General features: G+C 34.8%; 2 protein-coding genes across 5 annotated transcripts; one reads left to right on the top strand and one right to left on the bottom strand.

Moving 5' to 3' along the window:
* Positions 1-227: 227 nt before the first annotated feature.
* LOC128014300 (BLOC-1-related complex subunit 5) lies at positions 228-2,835 on the bottom strand. 2 transcript variants are annotated; one of them, XM_052597764.1, is made up of 5 exons: positions 2,597-2,835; positions 2,166-2,255; positions 1,891-2,034; positions 901-1,058; positions 228-829 (listed from the first exon to the last, which is right to left on the bottom strand). In XM_052597764.1, the coding sequence occupies exons 2-5, from the start codon at positions 2,221-2,223 to the stop codon at positions 602-604; spliced, it is 588 nt and encodes a 195-aa protein (XP_052453724.1). In that variant the 5' UTR covers positions 2,224-2,255; positions 2,597-2,835; the 3' UTR covers positions 228-601. The 2 variants fall into 2 exon arrangements, with proteins under 2 accessions (XP_052453724.1, XP_052453722.1); XM_052597762.1 differs by having other exon boundaries at positions 2,166-2,235.
* A 1,587-nt stretch (positions 2,836-4,422) lies between these two features.
* Positions 4,423-14,718, top strand: bmal1a (basic helix-loop-helix ARNT like 1a). 3 transcript variants are annotated; one of them, XM_052598229.1, is made up of 19 exons: positions 4,423-4,578; positions 7,966-8,022; positions 8,132-8,279; positions 8,526-8,546; positions 8,681-8,719; positions 8,840-8,872; positions 8,978-9,135; positions 9,259-9,338; positions 9,438-9,530; positions 9,616-9,733; positions 9,812-9,961; positions 10,681-10,924; positions 11,202-11,308; positions 11,426-11,576; positions 12,300-12,388; positions 12,478-12,586; positions 12,672-12,765; positions 13,341-13,434; positions 13,524-14,718. In XM_052598229.1, exons 3-19 carry the CDS (start codon positions 8,140-8,142, stop codon positions 13,679-13,681), a joined length of 1,878 nt encoding a protein of 625 aa, XP_052454189.1. In that variant the 5' UTR covers positions 4,423-4,578; positions 7,966-8,022; positions 8,132-8,139; the 3' UTR covers positions 13,682-14,718. The 3 variants fall into 3 exon arrangements, with proteins under 3 accessions (XP_052454189.1, XP_052454187.1, XP_052454188.1); XM_052598227.1 differs by having other exon boundaries at positions 10,678-10,924; XM_052598228.1 differs by having other exon boundaries at positions 4,481-4,578; positions 7,959-8,022; positions 10,678-10,924.
* The last annotated feature ends 112 nt before the right edge of the window (positions 14,719-14,830 follow it).

The raw sequence follows: 14,830 nt of genomic DNA, 5'->3' as shown, positions 1-14,830 counted from the left end.
CACTCATTCTGACGGCACCCATTCACTGCAGACGCACCATTGTTGAGTAATACTAAATTTCTCCACATCTGTTTCACTGAAAAAACTAAATCATCTGCATGTGTTCTAAGGGTGAGCAAATTTTAATAAAAATTAAATTTTTATGTGAGCTATTACTTTAAGATAATCGTCAGTGACTTGTTAATAAAGCATTCCTACCATACTATTCTTCTATAAATCACACAGTGTATGAATAAAGGATTTAATGCCAACAACTTTAATGACACTAGTCTACAAAAAGCCTCTCAAGTGCAAAAGCATCATATGCATGAATGACATCTCATTAAATAACATTTTCAATTCCAGAGGCAGAATCATGCCCTTTAAAACCACTCAATTATGTCTTTTAAGTAAATATATACACATGCATACACCATTTAGGTGTTAACCTTTTTCAATTTGTACCATGTAACCTGTTTTATGCAAGATAACACCTGATCCAGGCACACAAAAAGCCTTTCAGAGTGCAAAGTTAGGTAACAACGAGACATGACCTGAGGTAGGTCTCTATAAAGCAAAAGTCAATTATTACTATTAACTTTTTAACAACTGTTGTCAAACTCTATTTGATTTCTCCGTCAGGTTTCATGCTAAAGGGCTCAAGGCGCTCGCTCTCGGGCAGCAGATTGTTGAGACGATCCATCAGCGGCATCGTCTGGTCGATGCCCATCTGAATACGTCTCAGAATCATTGACATCTCATTGACCTTCTGGATCTGCTCGGCGTACTTGGCATACCGCTTTTGCCTTTCCTGCATGATGCTGAATAACACCTCCACTGACAGATCCATCTGAAAAAAAAAAAAAAAAAAACAGCTGGCTTGCCGAAACCGTAAAATTCAATAGAAATGATGGTGAATACCTCTTTGATCCTCTTGACCAGAGCGTTCTGGTCAAAGGCAACAGCTTCCGCACACTGGTGTAGATGATTCTGATATCGGACACACAGCTGCAGTACCTGTGCCGAATCCAGCTTTTCTAAACAGATAGTGCACGGAGAGGTTTGTCCACTGAGCACGCCTGAGAGAATGACACTGGCATTAGGCTCAAAGTGAGATTCATATAATTATGAACTACGGGTGGATATTGACACAGGTTCCACAAAACGATTCTAATCGATGCATTTGTTTTCTATTCTAATGGATTGCAAAAACATATGAGAAATAGAAGGCTTAAAATATTTCTTATCCTATCTAGTGGATAACCTTAATATTACAGCCTTCATCGGTCAGCAGAAATGTACGAGTGTTTTCCCTTTTCTGTTGGGCACTGCAGCTTTATAAGTTTACTATGCATGTTTCCCCAGAATGATTTGTTCTTCAAATGTTAAACAATTTGGATAGTTGTCAGGAAAACATTCTCTCAATTAATGCTGTAAACTATACAGGAAACCCTGTCAGTTAGACTATTAATATAATATTGAAGGTAAAAATTAATAACAGAGGCCAAATTTGATTGTTGTATGCAAACATTTAAATTGCACATACAGCAGCTTTTCCATCAGCTTTTTGTATAGGTAATAGCAACTTTTTAATCTTACAATTCTGACTTGTTTTCCTCAGAATTTCTTGTTTATATAATTAAAATATGCATCTTTGAACAATGGCTGCCATCAAAATATATTTTCATTAAGGACTTATTAAAACATACATTAAATAATAAAAACATCACTTAAGTAAAAATATAATGAATATGTAGTAAAGAAGTCCTCTTTAGAGCTTGGTCGATATCACAGCACACTAAAAAGTCAAAAGCTGTAACTTTGTTTTATATCAAAAATAACAGCACAACCGAGTCCCAGATCTATTATAAACCATTTAATTACCATTTTTGCATTTGGACTGCTAATTACCTTTCAGAAGAGGCTGAAAGGTGGGAATTTCCTGCAGTTTTATTACATCTGGATCATTATGGATATTCCGTAATGACTGAGTTCCTTGGGCAACAACTACTATGTCATCCATTTTGGCTCTATGCTTGACTGGAGAGGGAACAACTGAAACAACAAAACAGAACTAAATAACAGGTAATGGTAGAATATTTACAACATAAAAAAGGCATTTCATTTCCATGTAACATATCTCACATCAAGAATAAACATTGCGTTATTAATATAATGTTGAGTACCTGAAGTGCTGAAGTCTGAATGTTTATGATCAGCATCTCCACTCTGTTCAGCGCCCATGGTGCACTCAGTCTATGCAGTCAACACAAGCACTGAACTCAAAAATTACAAAGTTTTATATGTATAGTATAATAGTAGTATTAATACATTTGTGAGATGAAAAGTCATAATTAATGGTAAAAGTAAGCTTCCATATGTTTTACTCCAATTCATTATCAAAATATACATCTTTAAACAATGGCTGCCATCAAAATCTTATTTTATTCAAACTCATTAAATAATGAAGACATCATTAACAGATAATATTTTTACATTTTGTATAAAATACTACATTTTACAACAACGATTATACATCTAATACATAAGTATTATACAATGTGTTTCCTGAAATTTGATTGAATACATAGGCACGACTGCATAACGCTTTACTTACCTAAATGTTGTTATTTTCAGCTGTTTAACTAAGGCGATTTCATCCGGCTGACTGTTTTGTTGAATGAACGGCTTGCTAATGTTTTACACTGTAACTTAAAGACATTGTGAGCTGTTAAACCACAATACTGGTTACAGATAACGTCTACAATCTATATTTGTTAGCAAATACGGTTACAATCACTAGCGGAACAAAAAAAGAAAACATCCGGTCTGATAACAGGAGGCGCGTGAGGATGACGTCACGGGTTTGTTTACATGTGACCACCTAAGCCACATGTATGAGATTTTATCGTATTCTTGATAGCTTTTAATTTACAACTAAAAGAGAAGTACACTCTATATTTAAAGAGAGACACAGAAAACCAATTGAGAAAAAGTAATATAAGATGAATTAAATTAAATCAGTTTTAAAGGTTGATTTTACATACTCAACTTTTACATACTTGTACACCTATAATCTTTTTAAGATGGCCCATATTTTATTGTATTTAAATTCAGACATGGTCAAATTTGCAAAGCTTACACAGTTGCAAAAAAATATATTAAAACTACACCAAAAGTATATTCCTACATATTGTGTACTCTGTATATAGTGGAGTATGTTTCTATTGAACTAACAGAAAAAAAACCTGTCTACGCAATCTAGACAATATATTTAAAATTGCCTGATCTTTTATATTTGCTTATTATTATTATGTTTGAATTAGTGATATCTAATTTACTATAATTAATGTGGAAATAAGTGTATCTTTTATATATATATATATATATATATATATATATATATATATATATATATATGTGTGTGTGTGTGTGTGTGTGTGTGTGTGTGTGTGTGTACGTATATATATATATATATATATATATATATATATATATATATATATATATATATATATATATATATGTATAAATTTATATATATATATATATATATATATATATATATATATATATATATATATATATCATAATAATGAATTTTGAATTTTGTTCATTGCTAATAACTTTTATTATAATTATTCATTCATTTAATTAGAATTATTCAGAATTATTCATTGATTTCGTAGTAAATCAGTCTGTACATTGAAATGTTTATCTTCTTACTAATTACCATTTTGTCTTCATACGTTAGTTCATTTTAAATATTCCTGTGGTGTGACTCGATCGCTGCATGAATAATGCATTTAAAGGAACCAGCTAAATGTTAAAGAGTACCTAAGGTTTTGGGTAGTGGTTTTCAAACATTTCTCTCTCTCTTTCAAAAACAATCTCAAAATGTATAGCAACACCAGAAATTTATAGTAATTGATTAATGCGAACATTTCTTTTCAAACAGTCAAACAGCCACCATATATATATATATATATATATATATATATATATATATATATATATATATATATATATATATATATATATATATATGTATATGAAAACATTGTTCTACATTTCCTCTCCTTTTGTGGTTTTAGCTGTTTATTTTTCCACTTGGATATTGTCTCCGTTACCACTGTCTCTTCTTTGTTTTTATCCGGATAGGTTATAAACACAATTGTAAACTCGGCATCCCTCTCAAAGAAATCAAAAGATCTACAGGTTAAGCTAATGATGTTCAACAATCTCATCCATTTCTCAAAGGAGCAAGTACAATAGACACAATGCAGCAACATGCGATTGAGAACCACCCCTTACTGGGATCATCAGCCATGTCAGTGAATCGCGAGAAACCCCGTTTGATTGGCTACTCCGTGTGTCAATCATTCCGCCGCGAAATGTAAGCGCCATTCTGATTGGCCACAAAAAGTGCACCTTTTTATCCAAAGATCCTATTGGTGGAAAATATAGGTTAGTGGTCCGACAGTCACACGAACGAAGGAAAGAAAAGTAGGTCAGAGACTGATTCCGTTTATGTCACAGTTCCTCACGGACCGGACGCCAAACAACCGAAACAAACTGTGATGTTTAGCTATTCCTCCGGTAAGTGTGACGATTTAACGTTTGACCATCGGATCTAAGTATCGCGTTCTGCTTATCGATGTATTAAGTGCGGGTTTTGTGTCCGCTCGCATATTGATTTCAGTAGGAGGGGCGTCCGTGACATTTCTAGGGTTGAATACCTTAGAACCGATGCAGCTGCCACCACAACACAAACAGTATTAGTGTCAGTGATTTAGTTAGAAAGTCATAAATCATAGCACAGCGTAGCCACAAACCCACACCCATTATCGATGTGAGGTTAATGGTGCGCGTCCCCTTTAAGATTATTGAATAGAGGGAGTGCAAGTGTGCTCGAGCCTGCTGTGTGGGTTGGTCACTTCAAAAGGTACTTCAGTTTACCTTATATCTTCTGTGTTCGCCTTAGAAATATTGGGTTTGTCTCGAAGCCGTATGAGCTGTCGATCTAGACAGCATGCTTGTGCTGACAGACAAGTGATGCTTTCTAGGTAGGCAGCTCACTATGGTTTGAGTCAGAGCTACAGTGACGTCGTTATGCTCCATGTCCGTTTTGTTGCCATTATGAAAAAACAGATAAAGGGCGTGAGGTTAGTCTCCATTCAAGTAAGGCTTTTTTTAACCAGACTGCGTACTAGCCAGAGACAGCTGACTATATGCATACAATGAAGTCCAAAAATGCATTAAAAAATCGGACACGTTAAACATGGAATATTTAAGATGATACTCTATTACCAGGCAACCAAACAAATGCAAGCTGATTTGTGACACTTACCAGAACTAATTTTTGCAAAAGGTCAGATGTTCTTGCTTTCACTGAAGCAGTGTTCTTTGAATTTCGTGTAAATTTTCAGCGCAACTTTTCACTTATTTCATAATGAAAATATAATCTGGAACTCTAAATTAATTTGGAAAAGAAAAAAGCCAAAACTGGATGTACTTTTATTGAAAAACACTTGTGAAAGGCAGACAGGCTTAGTTTTTACTTTATTTCTTAACACTGATTTATATTTGCAAGATAAAATCTGTATCTGTAAGGCACCAGTGTTCAACTCTTGACTACAAAAACATTTGAACATTTCTACAATTTAAAAATAAATAATTCATCTAACATATTTTGCCCACTTGTGACAAGGTGCCACAGTAGTGAGGCTTAATTTGGCATTTTTATTACAGTGTGAATATTTATAATAATGAAATTAATTTATTTTTAATTATATATTATTATTAAATATAATTTATTATTATTAATTGATCATTTATTATTGTAAATACCTTTTACAATTTATTTTTTATTTCTGTATTTTTTCATTATCTATTTTTTATGTTATTTCATATGTTTCTTATTAAAATATACTGTTAATACAATAAGAATAAATGTTGAATATTTACAATACTAATATTTAAAAATGTTAATAGTATATTAATTAACATTTGAACACCAAATATTACTATGCATGTGACTTGCTCCAGCTTTACATTTGTGAAAAATACTATACCTACCTTAAAAGACAGTTTGCTTTTAGTCGTGACAAGTTCAACAAGTTATATGTAAGTGCTGCTTCCATATTGTAAGACGGGTGTGTGGTGTTCAGTTGAAGTAACTGCATTCCTAAAGGACAGCATCAAACACTCATCGTTAGGGCGTTCATCAGCACTCATTTCCAGAATTTGTTTTTTTTCCTTAAACCTCGTCTGGACTTTCTAAGTTCATCCACACGTCATGTTTCTCCTGAATTGGTCTGTAACAACGTGAATTGAGGCTTGTAATTGGGATGAGTAATACAGGTAGGTCTTTAAATGTGACATTATAATCATGTTGCCATGAAGAGAGGTATGATTTGCATGTTTGGCTTTCACCATAATGAAATCCCCTTGAATTCAAATAAGCTGAGATGACCTACTTCTATTTTTTTTTTTTGCTTGTCGCTTCTTCCTCTTTTTCTTTATCTTCGGCAGTCTGTTAAGGCAAGCCCACGCACTCAAGAATAGATCATTTGGAGATGGGTGGAGTGATGGCGGTGAGCCTATGAGAATAAAACCTTTTGTTTAACTATGTGAATTTGAAAAATAATGTATGCATCACACTTATAACTGCACTGTTGCTCCAGCGTAGGCATTTCAATGGCTGGGTCTGCAAATGCACTTTTTATTTTGGCAGAAAATCCCATTTGAACACAGGGGACTCCTGTTTCATTTACGGCAAGAGAAAATGGGTCTTCCGGCCCTTTCTTTCTGCCAGTTGCATTTATGTAATAAATGTGGCCTAGATTGTGAGCTTTCCAAGGGTTTCCTGGCAACCAGAGCAGGTCATTGATGAAGCTCCCCGTTTCCTCCGTGTGTATGTGAGGGTTTGTGGGAGTATGAGAGAGATTTTTTTCTTTGTCAGTTTGTTTGTAGATAATGAGGAAGCTCAAGTTACCTATTAACTTAAAGAAATCATTCACCCAAAAAAGAAAATACTGTCATCACTTACTTTAGTCTAAACCTGCATGACTTTCTGTATTCTGTAGAATATCTCTCTTTTTTCTCTCTCTCTCCCTCTCAATACCTCCTTGGCTGCTGTTAAATTTGTTTGATGTTTTATGTGCTACTGTTTGAACTCTGGAAATGTACCTGCTTATTTTAACCACTTACCATACAAAACTAATTTAAATTATAAAGTTGTAAGTAATTAATGACCTATATTAAAATGAAAATATATTTTCGAGAAGGACATTTTAGCACAATTTGTTCCATATTTAGTTGTGAATGCTCTAACAGATGGTCCCAGTCAGGTTTAGGACCCTTCATATTACAGAATCTGGCCTCCATAACAATATTGGCAGTTGACTCTAGATGTTTAAAGGATAGATCTTCTAATTTGTGTTCTGCATTGATTAAATTAAACAGCGGTGTGCCACAGGGTTCTATTCTTGGGCCTATTTTGTTTTCATTGTAAATTTGCCCATTAGGCAAAATAAACACAATATTTAGCATCATCTGTATGCTGATGATACCTAGCTATATATATATCCCAATTGATCCATCCTCCAATTGATCTCCATCTTTTCGCCAAGCTTCTGATTTGTACAAAGAAGGAGGACTATCACCCCAGTTTTAGTCTCTCTTTACTGGTTGCCTGTAAACTTTAGAATTGAGTTTAAGGTTCTGGAAAGCACTTTGATCAGTGGAAGTTGTTTTAGAAATGCTATAGAAATAAAAATGTATTGTATTATACATCAAAACTAATGGGGTCCAATAAAGGGTTGATCCATTTGGTTAAAAATGGTTCACGGACTAAATAAAGTTTTTTTTTCTATTTATGAATATTGACTTAGTTGTAACTTTAACTTCTCATAACCTCAACTGGAATGTCTCTATGAAACTTTGATTTGTTTGTTATAAATGCAGTTTTATTTTTGTCCACAGGATCTTGTCACATGTGAAAGGACACACATTGAACAGCTGCTTGACTGAATCTGTGTGGTGAGCATGTTTTCTACTCTATACACACACTGATATAATGCAGCATATTGTAGCCATTTTAAAGAACTGTTCTTGAATTAGATTTTTTTTTTTTTTTGCCTGTGTTAAGATGATCTAATGGCAGACCAAAGAATGGACATCTCCTCCACAATGAATGAGTTCATGTCCCAGAGTTCTGCAGATCTCATCAGCAGTTCCATTGGCACCACGGGCATGGACTACAACCGCAAGAGGAAGGGCAGCACCACCGAATACCAGTGCGTGAACTCCTGATAGTGTAGTAGAATAGTATTCATGGATTATTGTTTGAGCAGTTATGCATTTCATCAATCCAAGTAGTTTCACATTAAATAGTTTTAGAGATTTGTTTTTTTGATTACTTGGAAATTAGGCAGTCTAAAATAAACGACAGATTTATGAATTGTAATCTCATAATATTCATAATTATTCATTTGTTTTGAGATTTGTTTAATAATGTATATATTTAATATTTTGTTTCACAGGATTGATGGCTTTTCGTTTGAGTGAGTAGAAATGTTTCCTAATATTTTTCACATATACTTTACATACTAATAGGAAGTGAAAAATAATGTAATTAGAAAACTGTTGTAAAAGGTTGTTTTATCGACTGCTGTGGTTTTTCTCTTGATTTTCACAGTGATAGTATGGACACAGATAAAGATAAGACAATGGGAAGGTAAATGGATTTGAATTATGTGCTGTTATATTTAAAAAGGCAGTTTTAAAACCTAAAGAGACCAATGAGTCAAAGAATGATTAATCTCTGATAAATATAAATATTTTCTCCTAAATCCAGGGATGACCAGCAGGGCCGGATAAAAAATGCCAGGTAAGGTGAAGATGAAACTTTTCTCTGCTTAATTAATGTTTCATGAAAAAGAGGTGTTGCTTGTATGTTTCCAACTAACTATTTTGTGTTGTCTTATGTTTTTAGGGAGGCTCACAGTCAGATAGAGAAGAGACGCAGGGATAAAATGAACAGTTTTATAGACGAGTTGGCTTCGTTAGTCCCCACTTGCAATGCCATGTCTCGCAAGCTGGACAAACTCACTGTACTGCGCATGGCCGTCCAACACATGAAGACATTACGAGGTGAGAGCTTTCTGCCACAGCACAGGCCAAAAAGCATTTGATCGAGCTCAGTATGAGTCTAAAACCAAACTTTTTCCACATTTAACTATGCTTGGCTTTTCTCTTTCTCTCTTTTTCTTGTAGGCGCCGCCAACCCATACACCGAAGCTAACTATAAGCCAGCATTCTTGTCAGATGATGAATTAAAGCACTTGATTTTAAGGGTGTGTTTAAAATCTCAACCCCGAGGCTTTTGAGATTTTTATCTTGTGGAAAACTTTTAGGATCTGTTTTAAAAACCCTCCTTGCCTCTCTCTCCGCAGGCTGCCGATGGCTTCCTCTTTGTAGTTGGTTGCGATCGTGGAAAGATTCTGTTCGTCTCGGAGTCGGTCTATAAAATTCTCAACTACACTCAGGTATAATTTCTTGACAGTGATCTCCATGCTCCGGTACAGTAAAGGCTTTGGCGTTAATGCCGATTGTTTTCTTTTGAACCATCAGAATGATCTGATTGGCCAGAGTTTGTTTGATTACCTGCATCCAAAAGACATTGCCAAAGTTAAAGAGCAGCTGTCATCATCAGACACGGCTCCACGGGAACGACTCATCGATGCCAAAAGTAAAGTTTGTTTTTATAAATGTTTTTACTCACCTTTAAGCCAAAGTCAGTTGAACTGATGTTGAGTTCTCTCTGAAGCTGGTCTGCCAGTGAAGACTGACATCACTCCCGGCCCCTCAAGACTGTGTTCAGGGGCCCGGCGGTCTTTCTTCTGTAGAATGAAATGCAACCGTCAGTCTGTCAAGATGGAGGACAAGGACTTCCCCTCAACTTGCTCTAAAAAGAAAGGTATCGCTCACTTTGAAGGTAGTTTGCATTGGATAAAAGACTCTGAATACAGTAAACAGAGTAAAAAAAAAATATATATTAAAATAAATGAATGCGTGTCTGTGTGTGTATATAAACTAAATATATATCTTTATTTTTAAAATAAAAAAATCAGTGTGTACGTGTATAGATTAATGTAATAATTAATTAATAATAAATTAATGTAATAATATCTTATTTTATAATTCTTAAATTATAAATAAATTATTAAACGTAAAATTTTAAGATTAAATCTATTTAAAAAAAGATTAGGGTTTTTGTGTGTGTGTGTGTGTGTGTGTATATATAATATTTTTTTTGTGTTCACAAATAACTTTGTTTCTTAAGAGGCTGTTATATTATAAAATATAATTTGTTATTAAGTAATGAAAATGTGTAAATGAGAACGAGAAAGATAATATTTGTAAAAATGCATATGTTTAACATGTAAAAATAATATTTTTTAAAATAATATTAGAATTATTAAATTCTAAATGATTGAATTATTAAATTTATGTATTTTTTTTTAAATTTATTAAATGGGGTTATATATGAATTAGTTTAATAATATATTCCATATACAGAGTATATTTATTAATAAAATATACCTGCTATTTGCTGTTTTTCCATTATTTTGTGATCTCTTATGGCTTTTTTGCTTCAGAGGCTGGTGGATAAATCTTTCCCTCTCTCTCCAGCAGACCGCAAGAGTTTCTGTACCATCCATAGCACTGGCTACCTGAAAAGCTGGCCGCCCACCAAGATGGGTTTAGATGAGGATAACGAACCTGATAATGAGGGCTGCAACCTCAGCTGTCTAGTGGCCATCGGCCGCCTACACCCACATATCATCCCCCAGCCCATGAACGGCGACATCCGCGTTAAACCCACTGAATACGTCTCCCGCCACGCGATCGATGGCAAGTTTGTTTTCGTCGACCAGAGGTGAGAAGGTGCTTTTAGATCCATCTTACATCAGCTACAAGAATCATCCATTTGTGAGGATCTTTTATAGGGCACCAGATCAAATTTGCTATGCACTTCTAAGGTTCAAAAGAGCATTAATAATGTGTGGGGTGAGCAGATTTGATAACTCACTAAAATGAGATTTGAACTGTCAGAAACCTCAAGGGTCTACAAGTATTGATTTCAGTTCATGTCAGTGAATTAGCATCTCATTTGATCCATTAGTTGATCACCACAATTCATTGTTTCTGTTTAGGGCGACAGCTATCCTGGCGTACTTGCCTCAGGAGCTTCTAGGAACGTCATTTTATGAGTATTTTCATCAGGATGACATCGGTCACCTCGCCGAGTGCCACAGACAAGGTTTCTGTTTTATTGGCTCGATCACCTTACTCATACTGTTTGGAAATGAAGGTTCAAAAAGTACTTTACTGTTATAATGCCATTTGTAATAAATGCTCATTTGCTTTTTTGCTTCAGTGCTACAGATGAGAGAAAAGATTAATACAAACTGTTACAAATTCAAGATAAAGGACGGCTCTTTCATCACTCTGAGGAGCCGCTGGTTCAGCTTCATGAACCCCTGGACTAAAGAGGTGGAATATATCGTCTCTACAAACACTGTGGTCTCGTAAGTGTCACGTCACAGTACGGTTGTGCTCAATCGAAATAATGAAATCAACCCTCTTTCTTAAATAATGCAGAGGACATGATCATATAAATTTGCCTTTCATACACTACTTTAAAAACTTGAAACTGAGCGCATTTACTTTGTTACTGTACACAATTAATTAGTGTGCATATGATTCTAAAGTGACATTTACTTTAAAAACAGCATTTCTGATGACAATGTTGAAAAATATTATTTTTTTATTATAAATTATGAAAAAATAAAATTGATTCATTTTGTATAACATGTATAATTTTATAAATTAAATCATATAAATGATTATAAAATTAAGTAATACACACACACACACACACGTTAAATTGTATTATAGTGAATAGTTTTATAGTATTATTATTTTATTAAAGTAAATGGAATATTACAATAATAAGAACAAATTTAATAATGTTCTCATTTAATTTAATATTATTAGTTGTTAGTATCGTAATACGCGAATTATTTTTTAGATACTATTAATACTGTATTTGTATATGATGTGTGTTAATAATGATAATGATGTAAAGAATAATGTTGTTGTTATTATTATTTATTAAACAGTATTGTTTAAGTATTACATAAACCATAATTTCTGATCCTGCCAGTTTTTAACTCTGAAATGACACATTCCTTTATGTCGGAGGTGTTTTTCTCTGAATTAGATGGTAACGCAGAATGCTGTTGTTTCAGGGGCAGTATGCTGGAGGGAGCAGATCCTAGTTATTCACAGACAGCCTCGTCCCCTCAGAGCATGGACAGCGTTTTAACATCAGGAGACGGTCAGATCAGATTCCTGCTCAGCAGTTTCTCTTACAGATCTCAGATTTGGTTTTGGTTTTACATTTATATGTGTGTGTGTTTCTGACAGGAGGGGGGAAACGTCCTCTTCAGACGGTTCCTGGTATTCCAGGAGGGACTAGAGCCGGAGCTGGCAAGATTGGACGCATGATAGCTGAGGAAGTGATGGAGATTCAGAGGTAAGTGCAGCATCCGGCACATATAGGCTACACTTCAATATCATTCACAAAAATATTTGATTCTAAAATGATGTCCTGCCCCCAGGATTCGAGGCTCCTCCCCTTCAAGCTGTGGCTCCAGTCCTTTAAACATCACTGCCACGCCCCCACCTGACACCTGCTCTCCAGGGGGAAAGAAGGTGAGAGAATCACTCTTCACTCATTTACATCTACAGTTGAAGGAGTAGTTCACCCAAAAAAGGAAATGGGCTGAAAACGTACTTGCCCTCAGACCATCCAAGATGTAGATGAGTCTGCTTCCTCATCAGAACAGATTTGGAGAAATTTAAAATTATAATGCCTTGTGCAAATTATAATGCAATAGTGAAAAATGAACACAGAAATTTGCTGAAAATTAAAATTTTTGGTTGAACTATTCCTTTAAGGCAAGACTCCCCATGTGGATAAGGTAAAAAATAAATAAATAAACTTTTAATATTATATATTATCATTATTTTGGTATTCCAGATTTTCTAAAATGTTATGTTCTCAGACTTATCTATATCTAATTTGCAAATATTTCTAGAAAAATAAAATCTAAATCTTACATTCAAATATATATTTTTTGAATGTTTTCTTTCATAAGTCAGAAACAGTATATATATTTCTAAAAATCTAAAAATTGACCGGTGCATAAAAAAAATGGTTAGGTCTCGTTCCTTTTGACTCTTTTACGTTACAGTTTTGTTATGTTGTAACATTTTTATCTTTTTAGATTCAGAATGGTGGAACTCCAGATCTGCCTTCAGCAGGACTTTTGCCTGGACCCGATTCGATAGGATACCCATATTCAAATAACTCCTTAATGAGTGAGTACACAGTGAAATACACCGTCTCACTTCAGTGAAGCACATGTGATATTCTCAAGCAAACACACTAATCCATTCTCCGCCTGCAGGTGATAACTCCCATCTCAGTATTGACATTATGGAAGAGCCCGGATCCAGCAGCCCCAGTAATGACGAGGCAGCCATGGCCGTCATCATGAGCCTCCTCGAAGCCGACGCTGGCCTCGGCGGTCCTGTGGACTTCAGCGACCTTCCCTGGCCTTTGTGAAACCACAGCAGACTCCCACCAGGATGCTCATTGGGTCCAAGGCTAAACAGGTCTAACCGCAAAGGCTCCTGGACAGGAAGTGCCCTGCAGTGGTGTGCGGAGGCTAACGTGCTGTGGCCGTTAGATACAGGACCTCCTACTCCAAGCACACAGAATCAATGGTTGAGCTGCAGACTTCTTTCCAACCGCCTCCTGTTGAACGGAGATCTGTGCATTTCCCACGATTCTTGACTTTTCCCGACCTGCCCGTTTCTCTGTAGATACCGGCCTGGATTATTCCTGTGGTACCCATCAGCAAACACGGATCTCTTTCTATACATATATAAATATATATAGCATTTTGTTTGTGTTTTAATGTTTTTACACTACAAACGTTGTTGAAATGTTAAATATTCTATACGCAGATTGTAACTAATATTGTAATTCTATTATGTCAGATTTCTTTATGCAAAATATATATGGTAAAAGTGTAACGTATCAGCAGTGGATATTTTTAAAATTAAAAAAAAAAATTGTCTTCAGGATGTTTTTGTTTTGCACTTTACTGCCTATTATTAATGATCCGTTTTTACCTCGATGAATAATAGATCTGCTGGCTGCCACAGATTATTAAAGTCTTTGGGAGAATTGCTAGAGATGTTTCCTCCTGGAGCTGTTTCAGCCATGTCTCTTTCCTGGCTTTTGATTGGTCCGTGGCTGAGATATCTTTGTTCTATGTTGCCATCCAGTGGTAAAATCTTTGAAATTAAACATGTTGTCAGGGGAAAGAGACTATGGCTTGACAACTGAGTTCTGAAAAATCACTTGGCACTGTTCTGAATTACTTTGTAGGTCAAAAACATTTTATAAGCTAAATTTAATTTGAGTGACATACGTGTGATGGAATCTTTTCTTTCTTGGGTTTCTTGAGCAGAAAATCAGCATATTAAAATCATTTCTATAGGATCATATGACACTGAAGACTAGAGTAATGCTGCTGAAAATTCAGGTTTTCCATCGCAGAAATAAATGACTTTTAAAAACATTCAAATACAAAAGTTATTTTAAATTGTAGTATTTTTCACTATATTGCAGTTCTTACTAATGTTATCATCAAAGAAATACAGCTTTTATGAGTATAACACTTTACAAAGTCTTATTAACTACAAA

The sequence above is a fragment of the Carassius gibelio genome, chromosome B25 (assembly GCF_023724105.1).
Source record: "Carassius gibelio isolate Cgi1373 ecotype wild population from Czech Republic chromosome B25, carGib1.2-hapl.c, whole genome shotgun sequence".
NCBI classification, from domain to species: Eukaryota; Metazoa; Chordata; class Actinopteri; order Cypriniformes; family Cyprinidae; genus Carassius; species Carassius gibelio.
Note: the sequence above shows the minus strand (reverse complement) of the source record. Positions and strands in the feature narration are given on the sequence as shown.

Bases quoted from the DNA above. Each gene is read 5' to 3' on its own strand.
- bmal1a (XM_052598227.1), top strand. From the start codon at position 8,140: ATGGCAGACCAAAGAATGGACATCTCCTCCACAATGAATGAGTTCATG. The intron at 8,873-8,977 runs GTAAGGTGAAGA...TTATGTTTTTAG, and splicing joins GGCCGGATAAAAAATGCCAG to GGAGGCTCACAGTCAGATAG. The intron at 12,587-12,671 runs GTAAGTGCAGCA...TCCTGCCCCCAG, and splicing joins GAAGTGATGGAGATTCAGAG to GATTCGAGGCTCCTCCCCTT.
- LOC128014300 (XM_052597764.1), bottom strand. From the start codon at position 2,223: ATGGGCGCTGAACAGAGTGGAGATGCTGATCATAAACATTCAGACTTC. The intron at 2,035-2,165 runs GTACTCAACATT...TTGTTGTTTCAG, and splicing joins TTCAGACTTCAGCACTTCAG to TTGTTCCCTCTCCAGTCAAG. The intron at 1,059-1,890 runs GTAATTAGCAGT...TCATTCTCTCAG, and splicing joins CTTTCAGCCTCTTCTGAAAG to GCGTGCTCAGTGGACAAACC.